Raw genomic sequence first — 23,207 nt, 5'->3', positions numbered from 1 at the left:
GCTTACATCCAGCAAGAAAACAGCAACCTCAGTCCCACAACCTCACAATTTGCAGTAGCTTCGAAGTGCAGCAGTTAGTGAAATCTTCCCTGGGCAAGTCTTCACATGAGAATACAACCTGGCCAACAACTGGATTACAACCTTCTTGAACCCTCAGTAGAAGATACTGCTAAGTCATGCCCAGACTCCTGACACAATGATAGTAAGACAGAAAAAGATCTTATAAAGCTACAGTAAGACAAAGATAAGGTTAAAATAAGTAGACTAGTAGTATTATTTTGTAATGTATTATCTGGCAATATGTTGAAACATTTAAAAGTATATACACTGAAACATTTAAAAGTATACATATTTCTTTCAACTGGATTTTTGTTGCTCAGTCCTGTCCAACTCCTGGCAACCTCACAGACTGCAATATGCCAGGCTTCCCTATCCTTCACTATCTCCCGGAGTTTGCTCAAACTCATGTCCACTGAGTCAATGATGCCATCCAACCATTTCATCCTCTGTCACCCCTTCTTCTCCTGCCCTCAATCTTTCCCAGCATGAGGGTCTTTTCAAATGAGTCAGCTCTTTGCATCAGGTGGCCAAAGTATTGGAGTTTCAGCTTCAACATCAGTCCTTCCAATGAATATTCAGGGTTGATGTACTTTAGGGTTGACTGCTTTGATCTCCGTGCAATCCAAGGGACTCTCAAGAGTCTTCTCCAGCACAATTCAACTGGATAGATATCAGCATATCACAAAAATGATCAACTATGATATTAAGACACTGGAAATTTCCTAGAAGCAAATTCTTTATCATTCTTCTGCCTCCATCCAATTCCTACAAATACCACACTATCACTGGTTCCAGTTCACCTTATGTGTAGCCTTTTAGAAAGTGCAAAAGGCAGGGAGGTAGAAAGGATATGTTTTCCCTCCTGGAGGTATATCTGAGGAAGAAAGCAGAAGTCCCGCTCAAGCTCTGTTGAGCCCTGACCTCTGTGGAAAATCACTGCTCTTTTCTAATCTTTTCATTTTATAGATGAGAAAACTGGAGCTCACAGGAACAGACTTGCCAAAGATTAGCATGGTAGAGCCTGAATTAAAACCTATTTCCTGATTTTTTTCCACTCTATCACATCTCTATTAAAATAACAAGAGGACCCTGAGCTTCCTAATGTTGTTTTTGGAAAGAGTCCAGTCATATTTTTTTAAAAAAGCTAAAATGTACAGATGCCTACACTGCAATTTCCTCCAAGCTGCCACTAATGATTTTTCTATTATTATGAGCAAAAACACACATACCTTGGTTGCTTACAACAGCAATTCTGAAATAAATGGTAGCACAAGAGACAGCAACAGAATTTTTAAGTCTAAAGCTAGAGGGTTAGTTTGCTCTTCCTTACCACAAATTTCTATTTTACTATGTTAATTCATTAAGTTTAGAATACTTGTAACTACCATCCTTCTAAGGAAAGACCTATGTTACTTACCCAAGGCACCCCCATACTAACTCTACCTAATTTTAACAGTTACTAAATACTGTTCACTCTATCCTATGTGGGAGAAGAGAAATAAACATACTTCTAAGCAGAAACAATATAGTTTAAGTACACCAAGGGTATATCCAAAATAGAAAATAAAAGTAATACTCTGAAACAAGAGTTACCTGTAACTCTAGAACATTTTAATTCTAGAGAGCTTTAATAAATAAAAGGCCCCAGCTTCCAAATACCTATCCAAAAAAGGAATGAATAATGAATCCCATCAGAACTGGGGAAATTTTCTTTTTCTTTAAAGGAAGTGGGGGAATGAGAGCAGATAACCATTTTCTTTCAAAAAGATAAAGATAAAACACTGCTTCCTCAAATAACCACTCAGAATGTCACTTGAGATGAGGAGGCAGGAAGAATATAACTGCGTATTTGCCTTGTATACAGTATTGGGCAATTAAATGCCAGCATGGCTATTTAGGAATGGCTTGCTAAAACATTGAAAAAATGAAAGACTTCATCCTTGTCATAGACTGCCACTTCAGTGGAACATTCGGTGCACATGACTGGGTGATAGATTTCTTCCACATCTGTCTCTGCCTCCTCCGCAGCACCTTCTTGGTTAGACCTCATCTTCTTATGGCCTCGCCTTTTCTTCCTGTTCTCTGGGGGTTTGTATCTCAGAATCTCTTCCTTGTTGACAGAACAATTCATTACAAACATTGCTCTGTATTGAGTTTTATATGATTCATGCCTAAGAGGAAAATGAAACAGAGAATTTGGATTTACGTTCTATTTTAATAGTTACACATTTAGATAAAAATTTAAGACTATCAAAAACTTATTGAAATACCAAACAAAGTTAAAACATGAGAACAAAACAAGAAATTCAAAAACTTTTAAGAATTATTTTAAGAACAGGAAGGGACCTGTTACAAAAATAGATAATAAAGAATGAATATATTCTACTGCTCTAAAGCTAATTTTTACCTGAGTAAAAAAATTTTTTGATTTGCTCTTCCAACAAAGAAAGACAAGAAAAGTTGTTGGAAACTTGAGAGGTAATGTTTAAAAAATCTTGGACTGCATCTTTTCCTGATGTGGCCTGAGACTCTGCCCTCCTTTCATTACAGGTGGTGCCATTCTGGTCACTATTTTAGTAAAAGCTACAGTTTTAAATGCTTAAAGAGCATCTGACTTTATAATGTCCATTCTTGGCTTCACTCCAATAGTCTAAAGAATAAATAATGCTTTCTTTGTTCTCCTCAAATAACTTAATGATTTTTTCCTACTTTTCTTGACTTAGTAAGTTACTTTCCTTTTCTCCGCCTTAAACCTCACACAACAGAAATGTCTACTTGGCTAAAAACAGTGAAGTCAAGTTATGCCTCCATTGGTTCTAAACGCTCATCTTTTCCTCTTCCACCAACCACCAGGCTGGTGCTTCTCTAGGTGAGACCATAAAAATTACATTTATACTCCACCGTACTGGAATCCTGTATTCATATGGAACACAATTTTTACCAAGACCAATTTCTACTGTTAGATCTTGAAGCAACTTCTTTTGGGTATAGGAATCCTGTAACATAGCAGCATGGTTTAATTTAAAAGAGAAGCAACTTAAGTACAAAGGTACTTTACTTTTTCTTTATTTCCCACTCTAGGTGTCAATTTATATACAAAAAACTTAAGAGTTCAAATGGAGAGTACAAAAATTCATTGTTGCAAATGATCAGAAACATCAAGTTAGCTAGTAAAACTACATCTGGCTACTCAGTGACTAGAACAAATCTACCACCTGCATCATCATTTAGTTTCAGTTAACCTGATTTAGAACACGGACTAAGCCAAATAGACATTTCTGTTGTATGAGGTTTAAGGCGGAGAAAAGGAAAGTAACTTACTAAGTCAAGAAAAGTAGGAAAAAATCATTAGACATTTATACGGCTACTGGGAAAAAAAGGAGAGGAAAAAGGCAAGAGTATATATGAATTAATAGAATGACAGGGATTAAAAAAAATACATGATCTTCTCAATTGATGCATAAAAAGCATTTGAAAAATTCAACACTCTTTCATAATAAAAAACACCCAAAAACTAATACAAGGAACTCCTCAATATAATAAAGGCCATATATGAAAAAATCATAGCTAACATCATACTCAATGATGAAAGACAAAACTTTTCCTCTAAGACAAGGGAACAAAACAAAAAATACCTGATTTCACCACTTCTAACCAACTTGAAAGTTATAATAAGTGCAATTAGGTAAGGAAAAGAAATAAAAGGCATACAAACTGGAAAGGAAGAAGTAAAATCTTTTCTGTTCACAGATGACATGATATTATATGTTTAAAGCTCTATAAAGATTACACAAAAAACTATCAGAGCTAATAAATTAATGCAGCAAAGTTGCAGAGTGCAAAATGAAGACATAAAAATCTGCTGTTTCTAGACACTAGCAAAGAACAATCCAAAAGGAAAGTAGAATAGAGATTACCAGAGGCTGGGATAGGTACAGATGGAGAATGGTGACTTACTGTCTAATGGGGAAACAGTTCCTAAATGGAGTGATGAACAAGTTCTGGAAATGGAGAGTCATGATGGCTGTACAATTGTACTGTAGTTCGTGTCACTGAAATGTACACTGGAAGGTCAGGTGCACACTGCTATATTTAACATGGATAACCAACAAGGACCTATTGTATATAGCACAGGAAACTCTGCTCAACATTATGTGCAAGCCTGGATGGGAAGGGGTTTGGGGGAGAATGGATAAATATATATATATATATATATATGGCTGAGTCCCTTCGCTATTCATCTGAAACTACCACAACATCGTCAATCGGCTATACCCCAAAACAAAATTAAAAGTTTAAAGTTTAAAAAAAAAAAAAAAAAAGGTTAAAACAGGCAACAAGATAAGAGTGTCCATTCTCACCACTCCTATTCAATATATTTCTAGAAATCTTAGTCAAAGCAATCAGGTTAAAAAAAAGAAAAGGTAACCAAACAGAAAAGAAAGAAGTAAAATTATCCCTGTTTTCAGATGACATGATCTTATGTATACAAAACTCTAAAGATTCCAAAAAGAAAATGTTAGAACTAATGAATTCAGTAAAGACTCAGGATACACAAGCAATCAACAAAAATCTATTGCATTTTCACTAACAACAAACTGAGAAATTAAGAAAACAATCTCATTCACAATAACATAAAAATAATGAAATACTTAGGAATAAATTTAACCAAGGAGGTGAAGGATCTATACACTGAAGACTATGACAGTGATGAAAGAAATTGAAGAAAACACAAATAAATGTAAAGATATCCCAAGCTCAGAGACTGCTACAATGTCCATGCTACCCAAAGCCATTTTATAGAATCAATGCAACCCTTATCAAAATTCCAGTGGCATTTTTCATAGAAACATAAAAAATTCTAAAGTTTGTATGGAACCATAAAAGACCTCAAATAGTCAAAACAATCTTGAGAAAGAAGAACAAAGCTAGAGGCATCACACTTCCTGATTTCTAACTATGCTGCAAAGCTACAGTAATCAAAACAGTATGGGACTGGCATAAAAAAACAGACTCGTTGATCAACAGAACAGAACCAAGAGCCCAGAAATAAACCCATGCATGTACCATAAACTAATATTTGGGAAGGAGTCAAGAATATTCAATGGGGAAAAGACAATCTCTTCAATAAATGGTATTAGGAAAACTAAATATTCATAGGCAAAAAAATGAAATTGGACCCTTAACTTACACCACTCACAAAAATTAATTTGAAATAAAGACTACAACTTAAAATTTGAAATCATAAAACTCCTAAAAGAAAACCTAAAAAAAAAGCTCCTTAACACTGGTCTTGGCAATGTTTTGGAGCTGACACCTAAGGCACAAGCAACAAAAGCAAAAATAAACAAATGGAACTCCATTAAACTAAAAAGCTTCTGTGCAGCAAAGAAACAATCAACAAAATAAAAAGGCAACCTATGGAATGGGAAAAAATATTTGCAAATCATATAGCTCATACAGGGTTAATCTCCAAAATATATAAGGAACTCAATATAAAAAAAATCCAATTAATAAGTGAGCAAAGAAGTTGAATAGACATTTTTCCAAAAAAGACATACAAATGGCTAACGGGTATACAAAAAGGTACTCAATATTATCAGGGAACTACATATCAAAACTACTGTAAGATCATCACCTCAAAACTACAGTAAGATATCACCTCATAGAATAGATATGATCAAAAAGTCAAAAGATAACAAAAGTGAACCCTTGGGTACTACTGGTAGGAATGTAAATTGGTACAGCCACCATGGAAAACAATACAGAGGAACCTCAAAAAGTCAAAAAGAGAACCGTCATATGATCTAGCAATTCCACTGTTGGGAATGTATACAAAGGAATAAAAATACTCTCTCAAAGAGACATCTGAGCCCTCACCTCAGCCAGGCGATCAAGGTCAACATTAATAGCCATAAATCATGTTGACAGCTTGTTGCCTATGACATAATGTGATGAAAATGGCACTTTACTTCAGTGGTCTTCCTCCCAAAAACCCATTATATGTCCATCGACTGATGAATAAATAAAGAAAATATGGTATATACACACAATAGAATATTATTCAGCCATTAAAAAGAAAAAAGAAAAAAATCCTGCCATTTGTAACAACATGGATGGAGCTTGAAGGAATTATGCTAAGTGAAATAAGTCAGAAAGAGAAAGACAAATAGTGTATGATCTCACTTACATGTGAAATCTGAAGAAAAAAAAAAACAACCAAACAACTGAACTCATAAAGTTGGTGAGGGAGACAATGTTCAACGCAACACTGTTTATAATAGCCAGGGCATGGAAGCAACCTAGATGTCCATCAGCAGACGAATTAATAAGAAAGCTGTGGTACATATGCACAATGGAGTATTACTCAGCCATTAAAACCAATACATTTGAATCAGTTCTAATGAGGTGGATGAAACTGGAGCCTATTATACAGAGTGAAGTAAGCCAGAAAGAAAAACACCAATACAGTATACTAACGCATATATATGGAATTTAGAAAGATGGTAACGATAACCCTGTATTGCGAGACAGCAAAAGAGACACGGGTATATATAGAACAGTCTTTTGGACTCTGTGGAAGAGGGCGAGGGTGGGATGATTTGGGAGAATGGCATTGAAACATGTATAATATCATATGTGAAATGGATCGCCAGTCCAGGTTTGATGCATGATACAGGATGCTCGGGGCTGGTGCACTGGGATGACCCAGAGGGATGGTATGGGGAGGGAGGTGGGAGGGGGTTCAGGATGGGGAACACGTGTACACCTGTGGCAGATTCATGTTGATGTATGGCAAAACCAATACAATATTGTAAAGTAATTAGCCTCCAATTAAAATAAATAAATTTATATTAAAAAAAAAAGTTGGTGGGGGAGGGTAGGTGGCTGAAGGTGGTCAAAAGATACAAACTTCCAGTTATAATGATTAAGCTCTGGAGATGCATGTATAGCATGATGACTATAGTTAACAATGTGCTGTGCTTAGTTGTGTGTGTGTGTGTGTGTGTGCGCGTGCGTGCGTGCTTAGTTGCTCAGTCGTGTCCAACTCTGCAATTGCATGGACTATAACCCACCAGGCTCCTCTGTCCATAGGGATTCTCCAGGTAAGAACACTGAGTGGGTTGCCATGACCTCCTCCTGGGGATCTTCACAACCCAGGGATCAAACCCAAGCCTCCCGCTGTATTACATACTTGAAAAATGCTGAGAGTGGATCTTAAAAGTTTTCACCACACAAAAAAAGGAACTATGTAAGGTGATGGCTATGTTAACTAACCTTATTGTGGTAATCATCCTGCAATATATTTGAATATCTAATCATTACACTGTATACTGTATACCTAAAGCTTATACAATGGTATATGTCAATTACATCTCAATAAAGCTGGGAAAAGATTTAATTCTTAAATGGTCTAGCTAACAATAAATGGAATATTCAAATGAAATACTCTTACAGCAACATTTTTAAATGCTTAAAATAGTAAATTTTATGTTATCACAATAGAAAAAAAGAATGAGTATATTTGAGAGATTTCATCATCTTAAAATATATATGCAGTTTTACTGAATCCTTATCAGCACTGGCAAGTACTTATTAGAAAACCTAGTTAGACTACATATAATCAAAATTATTTCTATAAAGATTAGTCATGCAGCACAAGGGATATATGAGGACAGAACTTTATCAGAATTCCTAAGTACCTCAAAAGTCTATTTAAACAAGGACCACCAAGGGGTTTTATTTTCATGCGTGTGTGTATGTGTGTGTTGTTACCCTTTATCAGTTACCTTTGGCAATCAAGACATAGTGTAGTCATGCAGGCAGGGCAATTCAAGACAGCATCGCTATTCGGAACAGGCTGCTGTTGTTGACGTGGTCGCTGTATTCCAAAACCATGGTAGCTAGAACAGAAAGAGGAAGGGTGAAGCACATTAAAGCCAGATCTTCCTTTCTAAGGCCACTTTCCAATAAAAGAAATCAGTACCCTTTAGAAAAATGGTTAATTCTAGGAATGGGGCACATAAGGTAGACCTGGAACATCCTGTAGTGCCAGAAAGTAAGGCGGTGCTCAATAAGAAAAAACAAAACCGTTCTTCTCTTCTCCGCCATCCTATGTGCGGTTGAGTTCTCTCCTCACCATGTCTTCTCACAAGACTTTCAGGATCAAGCGATTCCTGGCCAAGAAACAAAAGCAGAATCGTCCCATTCCTCAATGGATTCGAATGAAAACTGGCAATAAAATCAGGTACAACTCCAAGAGAAGACATTGGAGAAGAACCAAGCTGGGTCTATAAGAAGCAAGCTGGGTCTATAAGAAGCGGTCTTAACATGTGTGGCACACATGTTAAGACCACTTTTTTACGCAGCCAAATCACAATGAGAACATCACTACTGTAATGCTTGGCTCCTGATGTTATTTCCTCACTATCAGTCTGAGACCCAGTAATAAATATGAAACATTGGAATTGTTATTGTATTATATGGTTTGTGATGATGTACTGAATAAATACTGTCAGTTAGGACATGGGCCTGTCCAATGATAGAAATGTTCTCTAGCTACCAAGTACTTAGAAGTACAGCTAGTAAAATAGGAACTGGCTTTTAAAAGTTTTGTTGTCTTATTGTTCCCTATAACTAGCAGCTCTTACACCTACTGTTATAGGAAGTACACGTATGTGTCATCCTTGTACCTGAAGGCAGCACCTTTTTAAAATAAACCATGGGGGGAGGGGTGCTTGCCACAAGACATGCAGGATCTTAGTTCCCCAACCAGGGATTGAACCCACTTGGCTGCCAGGAAAGTCCCATAAAAAAGCATGTTTATATGCTATTCTATGATGTGAACCAGGGTTTGGCAAACTGATGATCTGCCTGTTTTTGTATGGTCTGTGAACTAAAGTTATGCATTTTTAAATGGTTGAAAAAATAAAAAAAAAAAAAAAAAGAAAAAACAAAACCAAAAATCCATGAGACAGTATGTTAAAGGGGCACAGGAGTCAACTCAGAGCCCCTGATGACTGAAATCAAAACAATTAGAGCATCGAAATAAAACAGTGTTAAATTATAAGCAAAGTATAAATAAATACCCATGACTCCATGCTGATATAAATGACTTAATATGTAAATAAATGGGGAGAACGGACACATCTCCCATATGTAAGAACTACAAATAATTTATGAAGATACTCTCCCCTAAAGGAAATGGAACATGACTCCTTAAGTCTAGGCTAAATATAATAACATCCTTCCAAATAGAAAGGTGTGGAAAGAATAACTTTACAGCTGAGAAACTAAATCATGCTTGATAGTATGTGCCCTCGATACCAAGCGATGAAAACAGCACTTTACCTCTATGGTCTTTCTCCCCAAAACCTCTAATTCCAGTCTGATCATGAGAAAAGCATTAGATAAATTCCAATAGAGGACCCTCCCACAATATTCCTGACCCATGCTCCTCAAAACTGTTAAAGTCATCAAAACCAAGGAAAGTCTGAGAAACTCATATCCAAGAAAAGCCTCAGTAGACATGACAACTAAATGTAACATGGTATCCCAGATGGGCTCTTGGAAGAGAATATGGGTATTAGGATAAAAACTAAGGAAATCTGGGGGGATTCCCTGGCAGTCCAGTGGTCAGGTCGTCTCGCTGTTGGTTGGGGGGAGTAATAAGGAAATTCTCTGTATTATCAGCTAATTCTTCTGTACATCTAAAATTATTCTAAAAGTGTCTACTAATTAAACACACACACATCAATAAAGCTACTTTTAAAAAGCAAGCATTGTAAGCTCTAAGTGCCTAAGAATCTTAGTCTGTTCTGTTCCCTTTTGTATTTCTAGAGTCTGGAACAGTGTTTTGCATATAGTAAGTACTCAACAAATATGTGCTGACTGAAAAAATAAAGTATGAATTTACTTACAAAGACACTAAAGTATAAAAGGATATACTCTTAAAAGGGGCTTATAGATGTTACTTCTCAAGATTATATAACAATGAAAATACATTCCATCTTAAGTCACTGACAACTTGTTACCAGAATCTGGAGCTAATCATAAGCTCCTTAATTATTTCAACAGCGCTCATAGCACTTAAAATGTTCATCTCACACTGTAGGTGTGAAAACTACTCATCACTTAAATGCAAGAGACAGCTGTAAGTGGTGCATGGGTGAAACTGGGAGAGGGAAAAAGGACAAAGTGGGAGAGTGGAAGCTAAAAGGTGGTACACAAAGACCCACACAGCATCACATTCCCTCTGGACTGGACAACTATAGATTCCTGGGCCCCACCCTCGATGAATCAAAACTTCCTGGAGTAGGACTCAAGGGTTTGCATTTCACTCTCACCAGGTGATTCTGAAGCTCAGGCAGGCTAGGGTAACATTAGGTAACAGTGATAAGCTTTCAGCTTTCATTTTTATGATAAATTGATCTTTATCAAATCAAATTTGAAACAGAGTATGGAGCTTCCTCTTGGAATGATGGAAATGATTTGAAATAACATAGGAAGTGGTTGCACACCCATGTGAACACACTAAATGCCACTTAACTGCTAACTTCAAAATGGTTAACATTACGTCATGTGAATTTTACCTCAACTTTAAAAAGTCAAATTTGTAAACACGATTCAAGTATTCAAATAGAAAACATAACATCCACTCTTAATCCACATAAACTCTTTTACTTTCGGCCATGCTGAGGCACGCAGGATTTTAGTTCCCCAACCAGGCATCGAACCTGAGCACCTTGCAGTGGAAACGTGGAGTCCTAACCACTGGACCCCCAGGGAATTTCCCATATAAACTTTTAATCTCTAAGTAATTTTATACTGCTTATTTGAAAAAAGTCAGCTTTGTTTCTTGAAGGGAGAGACTTAACTACAGCAGTTTGAATTCAACAACAGTTTTTAAAAAACAAATGGTCTAAAGAATGTATGTATGTATATAACTGAGTCACTTTGCTGTACAGCAGACATTGGCACGACACTGTAACTCAACTATGTTGTTGCTGTTCAGTTGCTGAGTCGTGTCCAACTCTTTGTGACCCCATGGACTCCAGCACACCAGGCTTCCCTGTCTTTCACTATTGCCCAGAGTTTGCTCAGATTCATGTCCATTGAGTCCATGATGCTATATTTCAAATAAAAATAAATAAATAACCAATGGCCTGACTGACATTTGCTTTTCATTTTCAAAATATTCAGTAGTTTTTTTTCTCAAACTTTCCTTATGCATGAGCCGGGTCTCCTGCATTACAGGCAGATCCTTCACCATCTTAGCCACCAGCAAAGTCCCTATAAACATACACACATACACCCAAAACATGAGTACAGTGAAAATCATCTTTTAATCATTTTCCCTAAAGATTTGAAATATTAAATTTAAGTTCTTACCCTCTTCTCTGTGCGTCAACCCAGGCCTGATCTCTGTTATCTTTTTCAGGATCATATAGTAATTCATCATTTGTTGGAATTCTGTGTTGTTTCTTCTTTTTTTTCTTGGTCACTTGTGCTAATTTTGAAAATGTTAAGAATATGGCTAAGTAGCATGTCTAAAATTCACACCTTCTTTTACACAAAATGAAGAATCTTATTTCCTAAGGTATACATTTTTTCTATTTTCCTAAAAAAAATTTTTTTAACTATTCCTCCAAATAAAGTTCAGAACCGAGTTCAAATAATGAGAAGTCAGAGTCTCAAAAAAGCCACCCAAATCAAGTCAAGAATAGACACTAATTTTTTTTTTTTGGCTGCACTGCTCGGCTTGCAGAATCTTAGCTCCCAGAAAAGGGATCAAACCCAGACTTCCAGAAGTGGAACCATGGAGTCTCAACCACTGGACCACCAGGGAATTCCTTAGAAACTATTTTTGATGTCTTAAATTTTCCATAAGTTCTCATACATAAAATGCTACTGATTTCAGAACAAAAATGAGTGGAACAGTATGATCATATACATATACTGGACCAACTTGAACAAGTCAATATTTATGCAACAATATATAAAAATATAAAATCATTTCTTTACCTTATAAATATGTTATGTATGTATTCCATCATAACTACTGATATAATTAAGTTAGTTTTAGCTCTTGTCATTATGCTCAACTTTGCTCAAAATTTATACAAAATCAGGGGCTTCCCTGGTGGTCCAGTGGTTAAGAATCTGCCTTGCAATGCAAGAGACACCACTTCCATCCCTCGTCTGGGAAGATCCCACATGCCGCAGAGCAACTAAAGCCTCAGCCCGGTGCCTAGAGCCTATGCTCCACAACGAGAGAAGCCACTGCAAGAAGCAGCCCACTACCACAACCAAGAGCAGCCCCTGCTCGCCGCAACTAGAGGAAGCCTGCACGCAGCAATGAAGACTCACTACAGCCAAAAAAAATTTTAATTTATACAAAATCAATTTCAAAGAACAGAGAGGTTGATTTTTTTAAAAAAGCAACAACTTAGGGAAAATTCTACAAGAGAATAAAACCTAGAAACTATCTGCAGTCGTGAAAGCAAATGCTGCTGTGCTAAAGAACGCTGAAGGAAAAGGAGGCCGAGAGCCTTGAGCAGAGAGCTACCGAGTCAGGACTCGCCTCCTCTCCCCAGATGTGCCTCTGCACGCTGCCCTAGTCCCAGGCCCTCAGGTGTGTGTGCTTCCATCTGTTCTACGCACAATCCTGCTTTTGTTTTCACATCAACTGCCTGCAATTTCTTAAAAGATAAAACTCAAAGGGAAAAAACCTAATATCAAATTGCTAGGTAAAACTTCTTTCATAAAATATAACTGCTAAACCTGGTAAACATGTTCCTTACCTGCTTTGTCTTCATCTTCAGAATCAGAATCAAAATATATATTGTCATAGTACTTTGTCGGAGCTGTTCCAACTATCCCATCTCCTGAAGACCCTAGTCAAACCATAAAGGAAGTTTAAAGACTAAAAAATACAGAAATGACAAGATAAAAAACTCCATACATTCTTCCATCACTTTAAAAAACTGCTATTGGCTCATTCCCAATTCCACTTCAGTGGAAAAATACTTTCACATCAATGACTTACTGGAGTCAATGACTTACTGTATTTCTGTGCCCTATGCAATTACAGAGAACTTCTCATCCTCGAATATGTGTTCCAAATCATGAGAAAATTATTCTTCCTCTCTTGCCAGAAAGAGACTGAAAGCACATATGATAATGATAAAAGCACATCTGATTAAACAAAATAGCCATATTTTCAAGTTACCAGCATATATATCTCTACCTTTCAGCCATGCAGTATACTGCAGAGAACAGGAAATAAACATCTTGTTTTAAGGGACTTTAGAAAAAAGAGGATAAGAGCTCTATAAAGAGTCAAGAGGAATGAGTCAAGGACATGTTCTTCCTCTCCTCAGTAGTGCCTAGAGCCGTAACATTACCTATACTTCTGTCATCATATGCGTACATCCCTAATTCTTCCTCTTAATTAATATCTGCCTTTGCTTTTATCATTATCATATATTCTTTCAATTCTTAATAGTTAATATACAGCATAACAATATGGAAACCAATGCTGAGGAGTCCTACTTTAACAAAACAGTTTTCAAGGCAGGTACATTTTACATAATAGACCACGCACCAAAATTAAGTATATTTCATTACTTACTAAAATAAGACAGGAATTTGTGGTGACACATTGCTCAATCTGCTCTATCAGTGTTATAGAAACTAAAAAGTACTTCTATAAGCTAATGTGTCTTTCTTTCTTTATCCTAGGGTAAAAAGTACAAAAGGAAATCATATAAGTAAACAACGCTTAACAGTCTCCAGCACCACAGGAAAAGTCTGCACTAGCAATGAAAGAAAAGTACGCTCAGGTTGCCAAGTACATTTATTTATTCACTCAAGACGTGTTCACTGGGCACGGACTTTAAGTGCTGGGGACACAACAGAACGCAAATAAGGGTCTCTGCCGTTATGGAGCTTAGAAAAATATCTATGTGAAAATCGAACTAAAAGTTTACCTGTTTCTAGAGAAGATAACTTGTCCTCCATTGTTTTTATGGTAGAATTTAATTCAGCTTCCATTTCTTTTTCAAATTCATCTTCACTAGAGGATTCACTTTCCCCAGTAAGGCATTCTCTGATAAGTTTTCGTTTTTGGTCAGGAGTTCCATGTAAAAGCACATCCACCTCATCTTCAGAACTGGAACACATTTAAATCACAAAGAACATGAATATTAAAGTATTAAAATAACTTAAACACCTATCATCCCATTGCCCAACAATTTTAAGTTTCATAAGGTTGCACTGGATTCAGCTATCATTACATACAGCTCTTCTGACTTCAACCATTTCTGCATATTTCCAAACATATTTTTTAATGTCTGCATACCATTTCCTCTTGCAGATGCTGTATAGTTATTTGTCCTTGCTATTAAACACATACAATGAATAGCTCTGGATATATAATTTCATTTCTGTTGATTTCCTTAGGTTAAATGTCTAAAATTGGACACAAACATCTTTCTGACTTCTGGAATTATCACACTACTTTTCAAGTGTATTGCACCAATTCGTAATTCCATCAGCAATGAAAATTTTACTGGGCGTTTGTTTCAAAGTCTGGACACTTAAATAAAACTTAATATATGTAACAGACAGCTAATATATCCACACAAAATGTTAACAGACAGTAAATAAATATCACAGTTTAAAAGGCACAGTGCTACAGGGAACTATAAAAAGAGAGAGAGAGACCTAAAATATATTCCAAATTCTCCTGAGCAATTTATGCCAATTTGCCCTTCTGTGCCTGGGTTTCCCCATCAATAGCAGTATGGAATTAAACCAGGTATCAGAAGAAATGAAATGTTATCAAGATGAAATGCCTAAGACATTTCTAACACAGTCAATAGTACATATATAGTGTTCAATTATTCATGGTCTGATGAACAGTTACAGACTATTCATGGGTTTTGCTTCACTATTTTTCTCTTCTATTAATACACCAGAAGAAGGTAAATAAGAATAATACAACTCATGCCAATCAATTTTGCTAATGACAGAGGCCTTATCCAGATTTTATTCCCAAGAAAATTCCCCATCCTGATCAGCATGTTCCCTTTCTCCATCACCTCTATATTCACTCAGGTTCTCTTATCTCTGCTTGTACCATCAAGGCCTAAGGATCTCCAGATCTCAAAACCCTTCTGCTTCCTTCCACCCTGAACCCTGATGCCAGCATATTATTCCTAAAGAACTGTTATCACATCACTACCCAAATCCAAAAGAAAATTATCCATGACCAAAACTCCGAGTACAGCATTCAAAAGAATCTTCCACAATCTGGTTTCAACTTATCTTTTCAGGCTTATCTTTCACTATTACCCTTGAACTATCACAGTACTCTTCAACTGGGGGCAATTTTGCCTCCTAGGGAACAGATGGCACAGCTAGAGATATTTTTGATTGTCACAACTGGGATGTGGGAGGAGGGGTTACTGGCATCTAGTGGCATATATACTGCCTGCTGTAAAAGGTGCATTCTCCAAGCACAAGTGATCCTCAGCTATGATACCAACCCACTGAATATGCAGCAGCCATGTGGGCCTCTCCAGGTAACTCCTATAGATGGGAGCTGGAAGCAAGAGCAACCAACACAAACAGGATGCTCAGACTGCTTGCTCTACTGTGAGGTGTCTCTTACTCGGGAGACTCATGTGTTCTGCCAGCTTCCATGAGACAGTAACAGGCGATAAAAGAGTCACTACTAGATAGAGGAAAATCAAATCCTGACAGACACCTCTTAAACACCACTCTAACACAATTTCCCTTTCCAAAACAAGCACTGGATTCAGCAGGCAATACCGCCTAATAACACTGTTTTGTTTTCAAAGTATTTACAGTTACCTTACCAGTGGCAACCATCACAGGAATATAAAGTCTTCTTACAAATATTTAACTACATGGGAATTCCCTGGTGATCCAGTGGTTGGGACTCTGTGCTTCCACTGCTGGCCGCCCAGGTTCAATCCCTGGTTCAATCCCAGGGAACTAAGATCCCACAAACTGTGAGCCAAAAAAAAAAGGCATTTAACTACAAAAATGTAAATTGACTTAAAGAAAAATATTAAATGAATAATAACAAGGGTGAATATGGGGATGATAATGGAAGAATAACTCAAGTTCAGGAAACACTGAAACCAATCAAACTGAATTACTAACTGAGACCTACTTTCACAGACTGGGCCCCTAAGTGAAACTCTTCATAAGGGAATCCTGGAATCCATCCTCACTTCCCACAACAGAAATCCTCACAGCAGTCTGATCTCCCATCCTATAAACCTTCCCCAGGATAGTATGAGGAAGCACTGTGATTAAGAGAAAAATGGTTTCAAAGAAAACTAGTCGGACAGAATGTTTTAAAGTTTATGAACAGGATCTGCTGACAGCTTTAAAAATGGCTAAACTTACCTGGAAATCTCTAGTCAACATAATTGCAAGTTTCCCCCAGGTAGGATTAATCCCTCCCTTCTGGAAATTCCCGTGGAACTTCATCTGTAACTATCCCAGGTCATCTTTTTTTACAGCGCTCTTCTGCAATACACGTTTATTTCCAAGACATGTATCTCGCAAGATACTTATCTATCTTATGTCCCCTACTTTACCGTTAAACCTGTCGAAGACAAAAAATCTTATGTCTGATCTCTGTAGCCCACAGCAAGCATACAATAGATGCTCACAAAAAAAAAAAAGTTAATTATCCCCTAATTTCTGTTTATGGCAGTTTAATCTTCATGATGTTCAATTCACAGTTAAGTCCCAAGTGGCTCACAACAAACTCGAGATATGCTTATTATACTTCCTTTTTACAAACGAGAAACCGACGATAAGGGACTGGCCCTCAGTCACAGTGCTGGTAAGCTGCAGAAGCAGGATTCGACTTCACGGCTTTTGAATCTTACGCTTAATTCCAGAATATGGACTACGGCCCTTCCCTGCGCCAATTTCGATCCTGCCTCCCCCGTGACTGCAAGACCTCACCAGAACCCCCGGCGGAGTCCCACAGACGACAGTGGGGTGCGACAGGGTCCCGAACCGCTGGCCGGAGTATCCGCAAGGGCCCGGAAAGCGCAGCGAGTCGGGAGGCTGAGGTCCGACCTTGGTCCGAAGCCTCGGGGGCCGGGGAGAGGCAGGGGGACGGGGCGGGGCAGGGGCCCACCTGCTCAAAGCCGGCTCCTCGTCGCTAGGCTCCTCAACTGCGTACGGGTCATAGTCGTCTTGGAGGCGGTTCATAGTGACCAGCCCCTCCGATACCATCCACAGGCGTCTGCCGAATGACTGTTTACTCCGCAGGTCCCTTCCCTAAAGTGCTCCGACACAACTTCCGCCCGCACTTCCGAGTCCTTAATGCGCGCCTGCGCGGATATTCCCAGCGAAGGGCTGGTACGGCAGGCGGGTCCCGAAGACCTGCTGCAACCCTTCGCAACAGGAATATGTTCCTATTTGGAACATAGGAAGCCGCTACCTTATTACTGGAAGTTGCAGTCAGCACCCTCATAAGTGGCAGTATGTGAGATAAACACTCCACGTGCCGTGTTTCACGTTGTGACGTGAAAAATCAGGAATCTATATTCTGAGGGACTTGTAGCCTTAGATCAGGGCCAGTAGGTCTCCAGACACTAGCATTCGACGTCCCTCCGGCCTCGTCGCCTGAAACCCTTCTGCCTTTTTTTCTCGCGCTACTGCCTTGCTTTCACAGTTCTCCCTTCTGTCTGACTTCCGCCCTCTTCTGTCTTCCAAAAAGTTGCTAAGCTGTCATTCAATTCAGTTCAGTCGCTCAGTCGTGTCCGACTCTTTGAGACCCCATGAACCGCAGCACGCCAGGCCTCCCTGTCCTTCACCAACTCCCGGAGTTTACCCAAACCCATGTCCATCGAGTCGGTGATGCCATCCAGCCATCTCATCCTCTGTCATCCCCTTCTCCTCCTGCCCCCAATCCCTCCCAGCATCAGGGTCTTTTCCAATGAGTCAACTCTTCACATGAGGTGGCCAAAGTATTGGAGTTTCAGCTTCAGCATCAGTCCTTCCAATGAACACCCAGGACTGATCTCCTTTAGTATGGACTGGTTGGATCTCCTTGCAGTCCAAGGGACTTTCAAGAGTCTTCTCCAACACCACAGTTCAAAAGCACCAACCTGTCATTACTTACTTCCTAATTTGCCTTTCTTGACCTCTTCTTGCTGCTAAGTCACTTCAGTCGTGACCGACTCTGCGCGACCCCAGAGACGGCAGCCCACCAGGCTTCCCCGTCCCTGGGATTCACCAGGCAAGAACACTGGAGTGGGTTGCCATTTCCTTCTCCAATGCATGAAAGTGAAAAGTGAAAGTGAAGTCGCTCAGTCGTGTCTGACTCTAGCGACCCCATGGACTGCAGCCCACCAGGCTCCTTGGGATTTTCCAGGCAAGAGTACTGGAGTGGGGTGCCATTGCCTTCTCCATGACCTCCTCTTAGTCCCAATCTTTTCTCAGCCCTTACCTTACACATCCGCTGGATATGTCAGATGAGACAGATGACAGCGTCTTGACTGTAAGATCATTGCTTCTGCTTCTCTACCAGCCTATATTCAAGTGTCTGCCCCCTTAGGGAACAAGTGATCCCTCTTAATGATCCAATTCAGATGACTACTCTGTCTTATTTAATCCTTGCCCTTTCCTCTGATACTTTGTCAGATTTCCTTTTGCTTGGCTAGATACCTCCGCCTGTTGCAGTTCAATCAATGTAGCCCCAAACCAGCAGAGCATCTTTCACCCCATTCCTATGCCTCAGCCAATAGCTACTTTTGACTAAATTTCTGTTCTTACCACTTCCTGACATCCTTAGAGTTGCCATAGACTGAAAGTCTTGGAATCGATTGGACTCCTTTGTCCCTTCTTTGCCAACAAAGGGCTGTCTAGTCAAAGCTGTGGTTTTTCCAGTAGTCATGTATGGATGTGAGAGTTGAACCCTAAAGAAAGCTCAGCGCCGAAGAATTGATGCTTTTGAACTGTGGTGTTGGAGAAGACTCTTGAGAACCCCTTGGACTGCAAGGAGGTCCAGCCAGTCCATCCTAAAGGAAATCAATCCTGGGTGTTCATTGGAAGGACTGATGCTGAAGCTGAAACTCCAGTACTTTGGCCACCTGATGCGAAGAGCTGACTCACTGGAAAAGACCCTGATGCTGGGAAAGATTGAAGGCAGGAGGAAAAGCAGTGACAGAGGATGATGAGATAGTTGGATGGCATCACCGACTCAAAGCACGTGAGTTTGAGCAACCCTGGGAGACTGTGAAGGACAGGTTAAGCCTGGCATGCTGCAGTCCATGTGGTCGCAGAGTCAGGCACGACTGAAACAGTAAGTGATTTTATAGATATTATATTTGTCTTCGTCTGATCTGCTTAGTATAACCTCTAATACCTATTCAGTTCAGTTCGGTTCAGTCGCTCAGTCGTGTCTGACTCTTTGGGACCCCATGGACTGCAGCACGCCAGATCTCCCTGTCCAACTCCCGGAGTTTACTCAAAGTCCATGTCCATTGAGTCGGTGGTGCCATCCAACCATCTCATCCTCTGTCGTCCCCTTCTCCTCCCGCCTTCAGTCTTTCCCAGCATCTGGGTCTTTTCCAAAGAGTCAGTTGTTCACATCAGGTGGCCAAAATATTGCAGTTTCAGCTTCAGCATCAGTCCTTCCAATGAATATTCAGGACTGATCTTCTTTAGGATGGACTGGTTGGATCTCCTTGCAGTCCAAGGGACTCTCAAGAGTCTCCCCCAACACCACAGTTCAATTCTTCAGTGCTCAGCTTTCTTATAATTATAGTCCAACTCTCACATCCATACATGACTATTGGAAAAACCATGGCTTTGACTAGAGGGACCTTTGTTGGCAAAGTAATGTCTCTGCTTTTTAATATGCTGTCTGGTTGGTCATAACTTTTCTTCCAAGGAGCAAGCGTCTTTCAGTTTCATCGCTGCAGTCACCATCTGCAGTGATTTTGGAGCCCCCCCAAATAGCGCCTGTCACTGTTTCCATTGTTTCCCCATCTATTTGCCATGAAGTGATGGAACCAGATGCCACGATCTTAAGTTTTCTGAATGTTTAGTTTTTTTGTTTGTTTTTGTTTTTTGCAAGTTGCTTTATTTACAACGCCAACTTTAAAATGAATGTTTAGTTTTAAGCGAACTTTTTCTCTCCTCTTTCACTTTCATCAAGAGGCTCTTTAGTTGTTCTTCGCTTTCTGCCACAAGGGTGGTGTCATCTGCATATCTGAGGTTATTGATCTCTCTTCCTTTCCCGATTTGGAACCAGTCTGTTGTTCCATGTCCAGGTCTACCTGTTGCTTCCTGACCTGCGTATGGATTTCTCAAGAGGCAGGCCAGGTGGTCTGATATTCCCATCTCTAAGAATTTTCCAGAGTTCGTTGTGACCCACACAGTCAAAGGCTTTTTGGCAGAGTCAATGAAGCAGAAGTTTTTCCTGGAACTCCTGCTTTTTCCGAAGATCCAACGGATGTCGGCAATCTGATCTCTGGTTCCTCTGCCTTTTCTAAACCCACCTGGAAGAGCTGGAAGTTCAGGGTTCACGTACTGCTGAAGCCTAGTTTGGAGAATTTTGAGCATTATTTTACTAGCGTGTGAGACGAGTGCACTTGGGCGGTAGTGTGAGCATTCTTGGGCATTGCCTTCTCTTTGGGATTGGAACGCAGACTGACCTCCTGCAGTCCTGTGGCCACTGCTGAGTTTTCCACATTCAACACGTTCGCAGCATCTTTTAGGATTATAAAATGCTCACCTGGAATTCCATCAACTCCACTAGTGAAGGTCCTCAGGCCCACCCACTTGCCTTAGCATTCCCGGCTCTCCGGCGCCAGTTGAGAAATGACTGTGGCTGCTGCTGCGGCGGAGTGGCCTCAGCCGTGCCCGACGGCGCGCGACCCCACTAGACGGCAGCCCACCAGGCTCCCTTCTTCCCTGGGATTCTCCAGGCAAGAACACTCGAGTAGGTTGCTATTGCCTTCTCGGAGGTAAGCGATCATACCACCTTCACTGTTTTCGGTCAACACCTATTCTAAGTGCTGTAAACCCTTCCCCAAATCTGGAAAGCCACAGGCGGGTCGTAAGAAAAGTTACGACTGGAAATACTAGTGGGAAAACGCCGCCGTTTAGGAGCTAAGCAACGCCACACGTCCGCAGAACAAGGAACGATTTTCTGCATAGCATCATTACGGCAAACGGCAAAACGCCGTCTACTAACGAAGTGAAAGAAACCTCGCTAACCCAGCAACTAGGGGAAGCGGCAGGTTACACCCCCACCTAGCTTGGTCTGCTCTTCATAAACCACGTTCATCAGGGGAAAGCGCGAACGCAGTCCCCCACTACCACAAATTATGCAGTCGAGTTTCCCACATTTGGGGAAATCGCAGGGGTCAGCACATCCGGAGTGCAATGGATAAGCCTCGCCCTGGGAAAACCACCTTCGTGATCATGGTATCTCCCCTGTCAGGTAAGTATGAATTGCTGCCCACCCACCGCCCAGCACCCTCGAGCTCGCCCCACTCTGCACGCACGGTCACTTCCCTCGCACCACCTCCGCACACTCAGCTCCTGCTCGTCCCTCGGCCCGGCCTCGCCCACCCGGGGAACAACCTCAGGAACCTCCGCGTGTGCACACGCAGGACACCGAGGCCCGGGAGGAGCGGGACCAGCAGCCTCCGCGCGCCGCTCATCTACATACGCCACGCCCCCATACCGGTTGTGTGACCAACCAATCCCCAACCTAGACAAGTTGCCTTGAGGTTTCTGGGCCCCAGGGTCTGGGTGCGCAGCGAGAAGACGCGACCTGGAGGGGGAGCCCGGGAAAACAGGAGTTCTGGGCGGCCGGAACCCCGCATTTGAGAGTGAGGGTGTGAGTCGCGGCTCCGTTCTAGTCTCACCTTCCGATTTTGTTTTCACAGCCAGACCGAACTCATCCCCACTGGGCATGGTTATTATGAGGACCTTTCCCTCCCCCGACCCCCGTTAAATATTTAAGTAATAAGATTTCCGCAGTCAATTTAAAAGCGATCGCTTTATTCGTAGTGTCTTCCTGAGTTAGCATCTCCATCAACTACTTCAACACATATCTGCTTCAAGATACACACTAAACCAAGTGAAAGTTAGAGGGAAAAAAAGTCAAGATTCTAACCTTGAAGAAAGTAAACCAGGGCAAGGTACAAACTTCTTCCACTTTGCAAAGAATACAGTGCTTGAGTCAAGTATATAGTACTGCTGCTGCTGCTGCTAAGTCGTTTCAGTCGTGTCCGACTCTGTGCGACCCCAGAGACGGCAGCCCACGAGACCCCCACCCCCCGTCCCTGGGATTCTGCGACCCCAGAGACGGCAGCCCACGAGACCCCCACCCCCCGTCCCTGGGATTCTCCAGGCAAGAACGCTGGAGTGGGTTGGCATTTCCTTCTCCAATGCTTGAAAGTGAAAAGTGAAAGTGAAGTCGCTCAGTCGTGTCTGACTCTTAGCAACCCATGGACTGCAGCCTACCAGGCTCCTCCATCCATGGGATTTTCCAGGCAAAAGTACTCGAGTGGGGTGCCATTGCTTTCTCTAAGATAGAGGTAGGCCACCCTAAATTGGTAGATGGCAGGTCCAAGAAGCACAGGAACTTACTAAGATTGTCTTGGGTGGCTAAAAAGGCCTTAAGTGGGTTGTCAGGTATACTGTTCAGATGATCTCAACAACGCCGTACTTCCTCAAGGTTTTTTCCTTGGGATAGCTCCCACTGTGGAAGTAGTAGGCAGAGGGTACATTCCAAGGACAGGGGAATGGTTGCCTGAGTCTAGCTCAAAGACCAGTGGTCACAGTCTACCGATCATCTCCTTCAACAGAAGACCAAAGTTTTGTCTCCAATCTGTTCCTGGTTGGAGAAGTAAGATCCCACAAGCCAAGAGCCATACATGGAAAAGGGACACACTTAGGTTTCAGTCCCAAACTGTGACCCCAGACATTGGGGAAGAGAGAAATCCCTTCCCAAACTGCAGATTTGGATGAAAATAGATGAGTGTTTTTGTTTCAAAGCTCTTAACTTTGGGGGTGTTTTTTTTTGGGTGGGGAGGTGATATTTTTGTGCAACAATAGAGAAATGGAAG

General features: G+C 40.6%; 2 protein-coding genes and 1 non-coding gene across 5 annotated transcripts; 1 reads left to right on the top strand and 2 right to left on the bottom strand.

Annotated features, from left to right (window-relative positions):
• Nucleotides 1-1,649: 1,649 nt before the first annotated feature.
• On the bottom strand, nt 1,650-21,809 carry LOC102400531 (E2F associated phosphoprotein). Of its 3 annotated transcripts, none has more exons than XM_044933384.1 (6): nt 21,673-21,809; nt 14,052-14,233; nt 12,864-12,956; nt 11,452-11,569; nt 7,851-7,964; nt 1,650-2,231 (listed from the first exon to the last, which is right to left on the bottom strand). In XM_044933384.1, the coding sequence occupies exons 1-6, from the start codon at nt 21,792-21,794 to the stop codon at nt 1,955-1,957; spliced, it is 906 nt and encodes a 301-aa protein (XP_044789319.1). In that variant the 5' UTR covers nt 21,795-21,809; the 3' UTR covers nt 1,650-1,954. The 3 variants fall into 3 exon arrangements, with proteins under 3 accessions (XP_044789319.1, XP_006057012.1, XP_025127526.1); XM_006056950.3 differs by lacking the exon at nt 21,673-21,809 and adding an exon at nt 17,252-17,420; XM_025271741.2 differs by lacking the exons at nt 1,650-2,231; nt 11,452-11,569; nt 21,673-21,809 and adding an exon at nt 17,252-17,426 and having other exon boundaries at nt 7,894-7,964.
• On the top strand, nt 8,163-8,534 carry LOC102400198 (60S ribosomal protein L39). Its single transcript, XM_006056949.4, has one exon. It carries the CDS (start codon nt 8,202-8,204, stop codon nt 8,355-8,357), a length of 156 nt encoding a protein of 51 aa, XP_006057011.1. The 5' UTR covers nt 8,163-8,201; the 3' UTR covers nt 8,358-8,534.
• On the bottom strand, nt 21,416-21,579 carry LOC112581032. The gene has a single exon (XR_003105480.2). It is a non-coding gene; the product is annotated as a U1 spliceosomal RNA (small nuclear RNA).
• Nucleotides 21,810-23,207: the final 1,398 nt, after the last annotated feature.

This window comes from Bubalus bubalis, chromosome 20 (genome assembly GCF_019923935.1).
Source record: "Bubalus bubalis isolate 160015118507 breed Murrah chromosome 20, NDDB_SH_1, whole genome shotgun sequence".
NCBI lineage: Eukaryota > Metazoa > Chordata > Mammalia > Artiodactyla > Bovidae > Bubalus > Bubalus bubalis.
The sequence above is the reverse complement of the archived record's forward strand: the minus strand, read 5'-3'. Positions and strand labels throughout refer to the sequence as shown.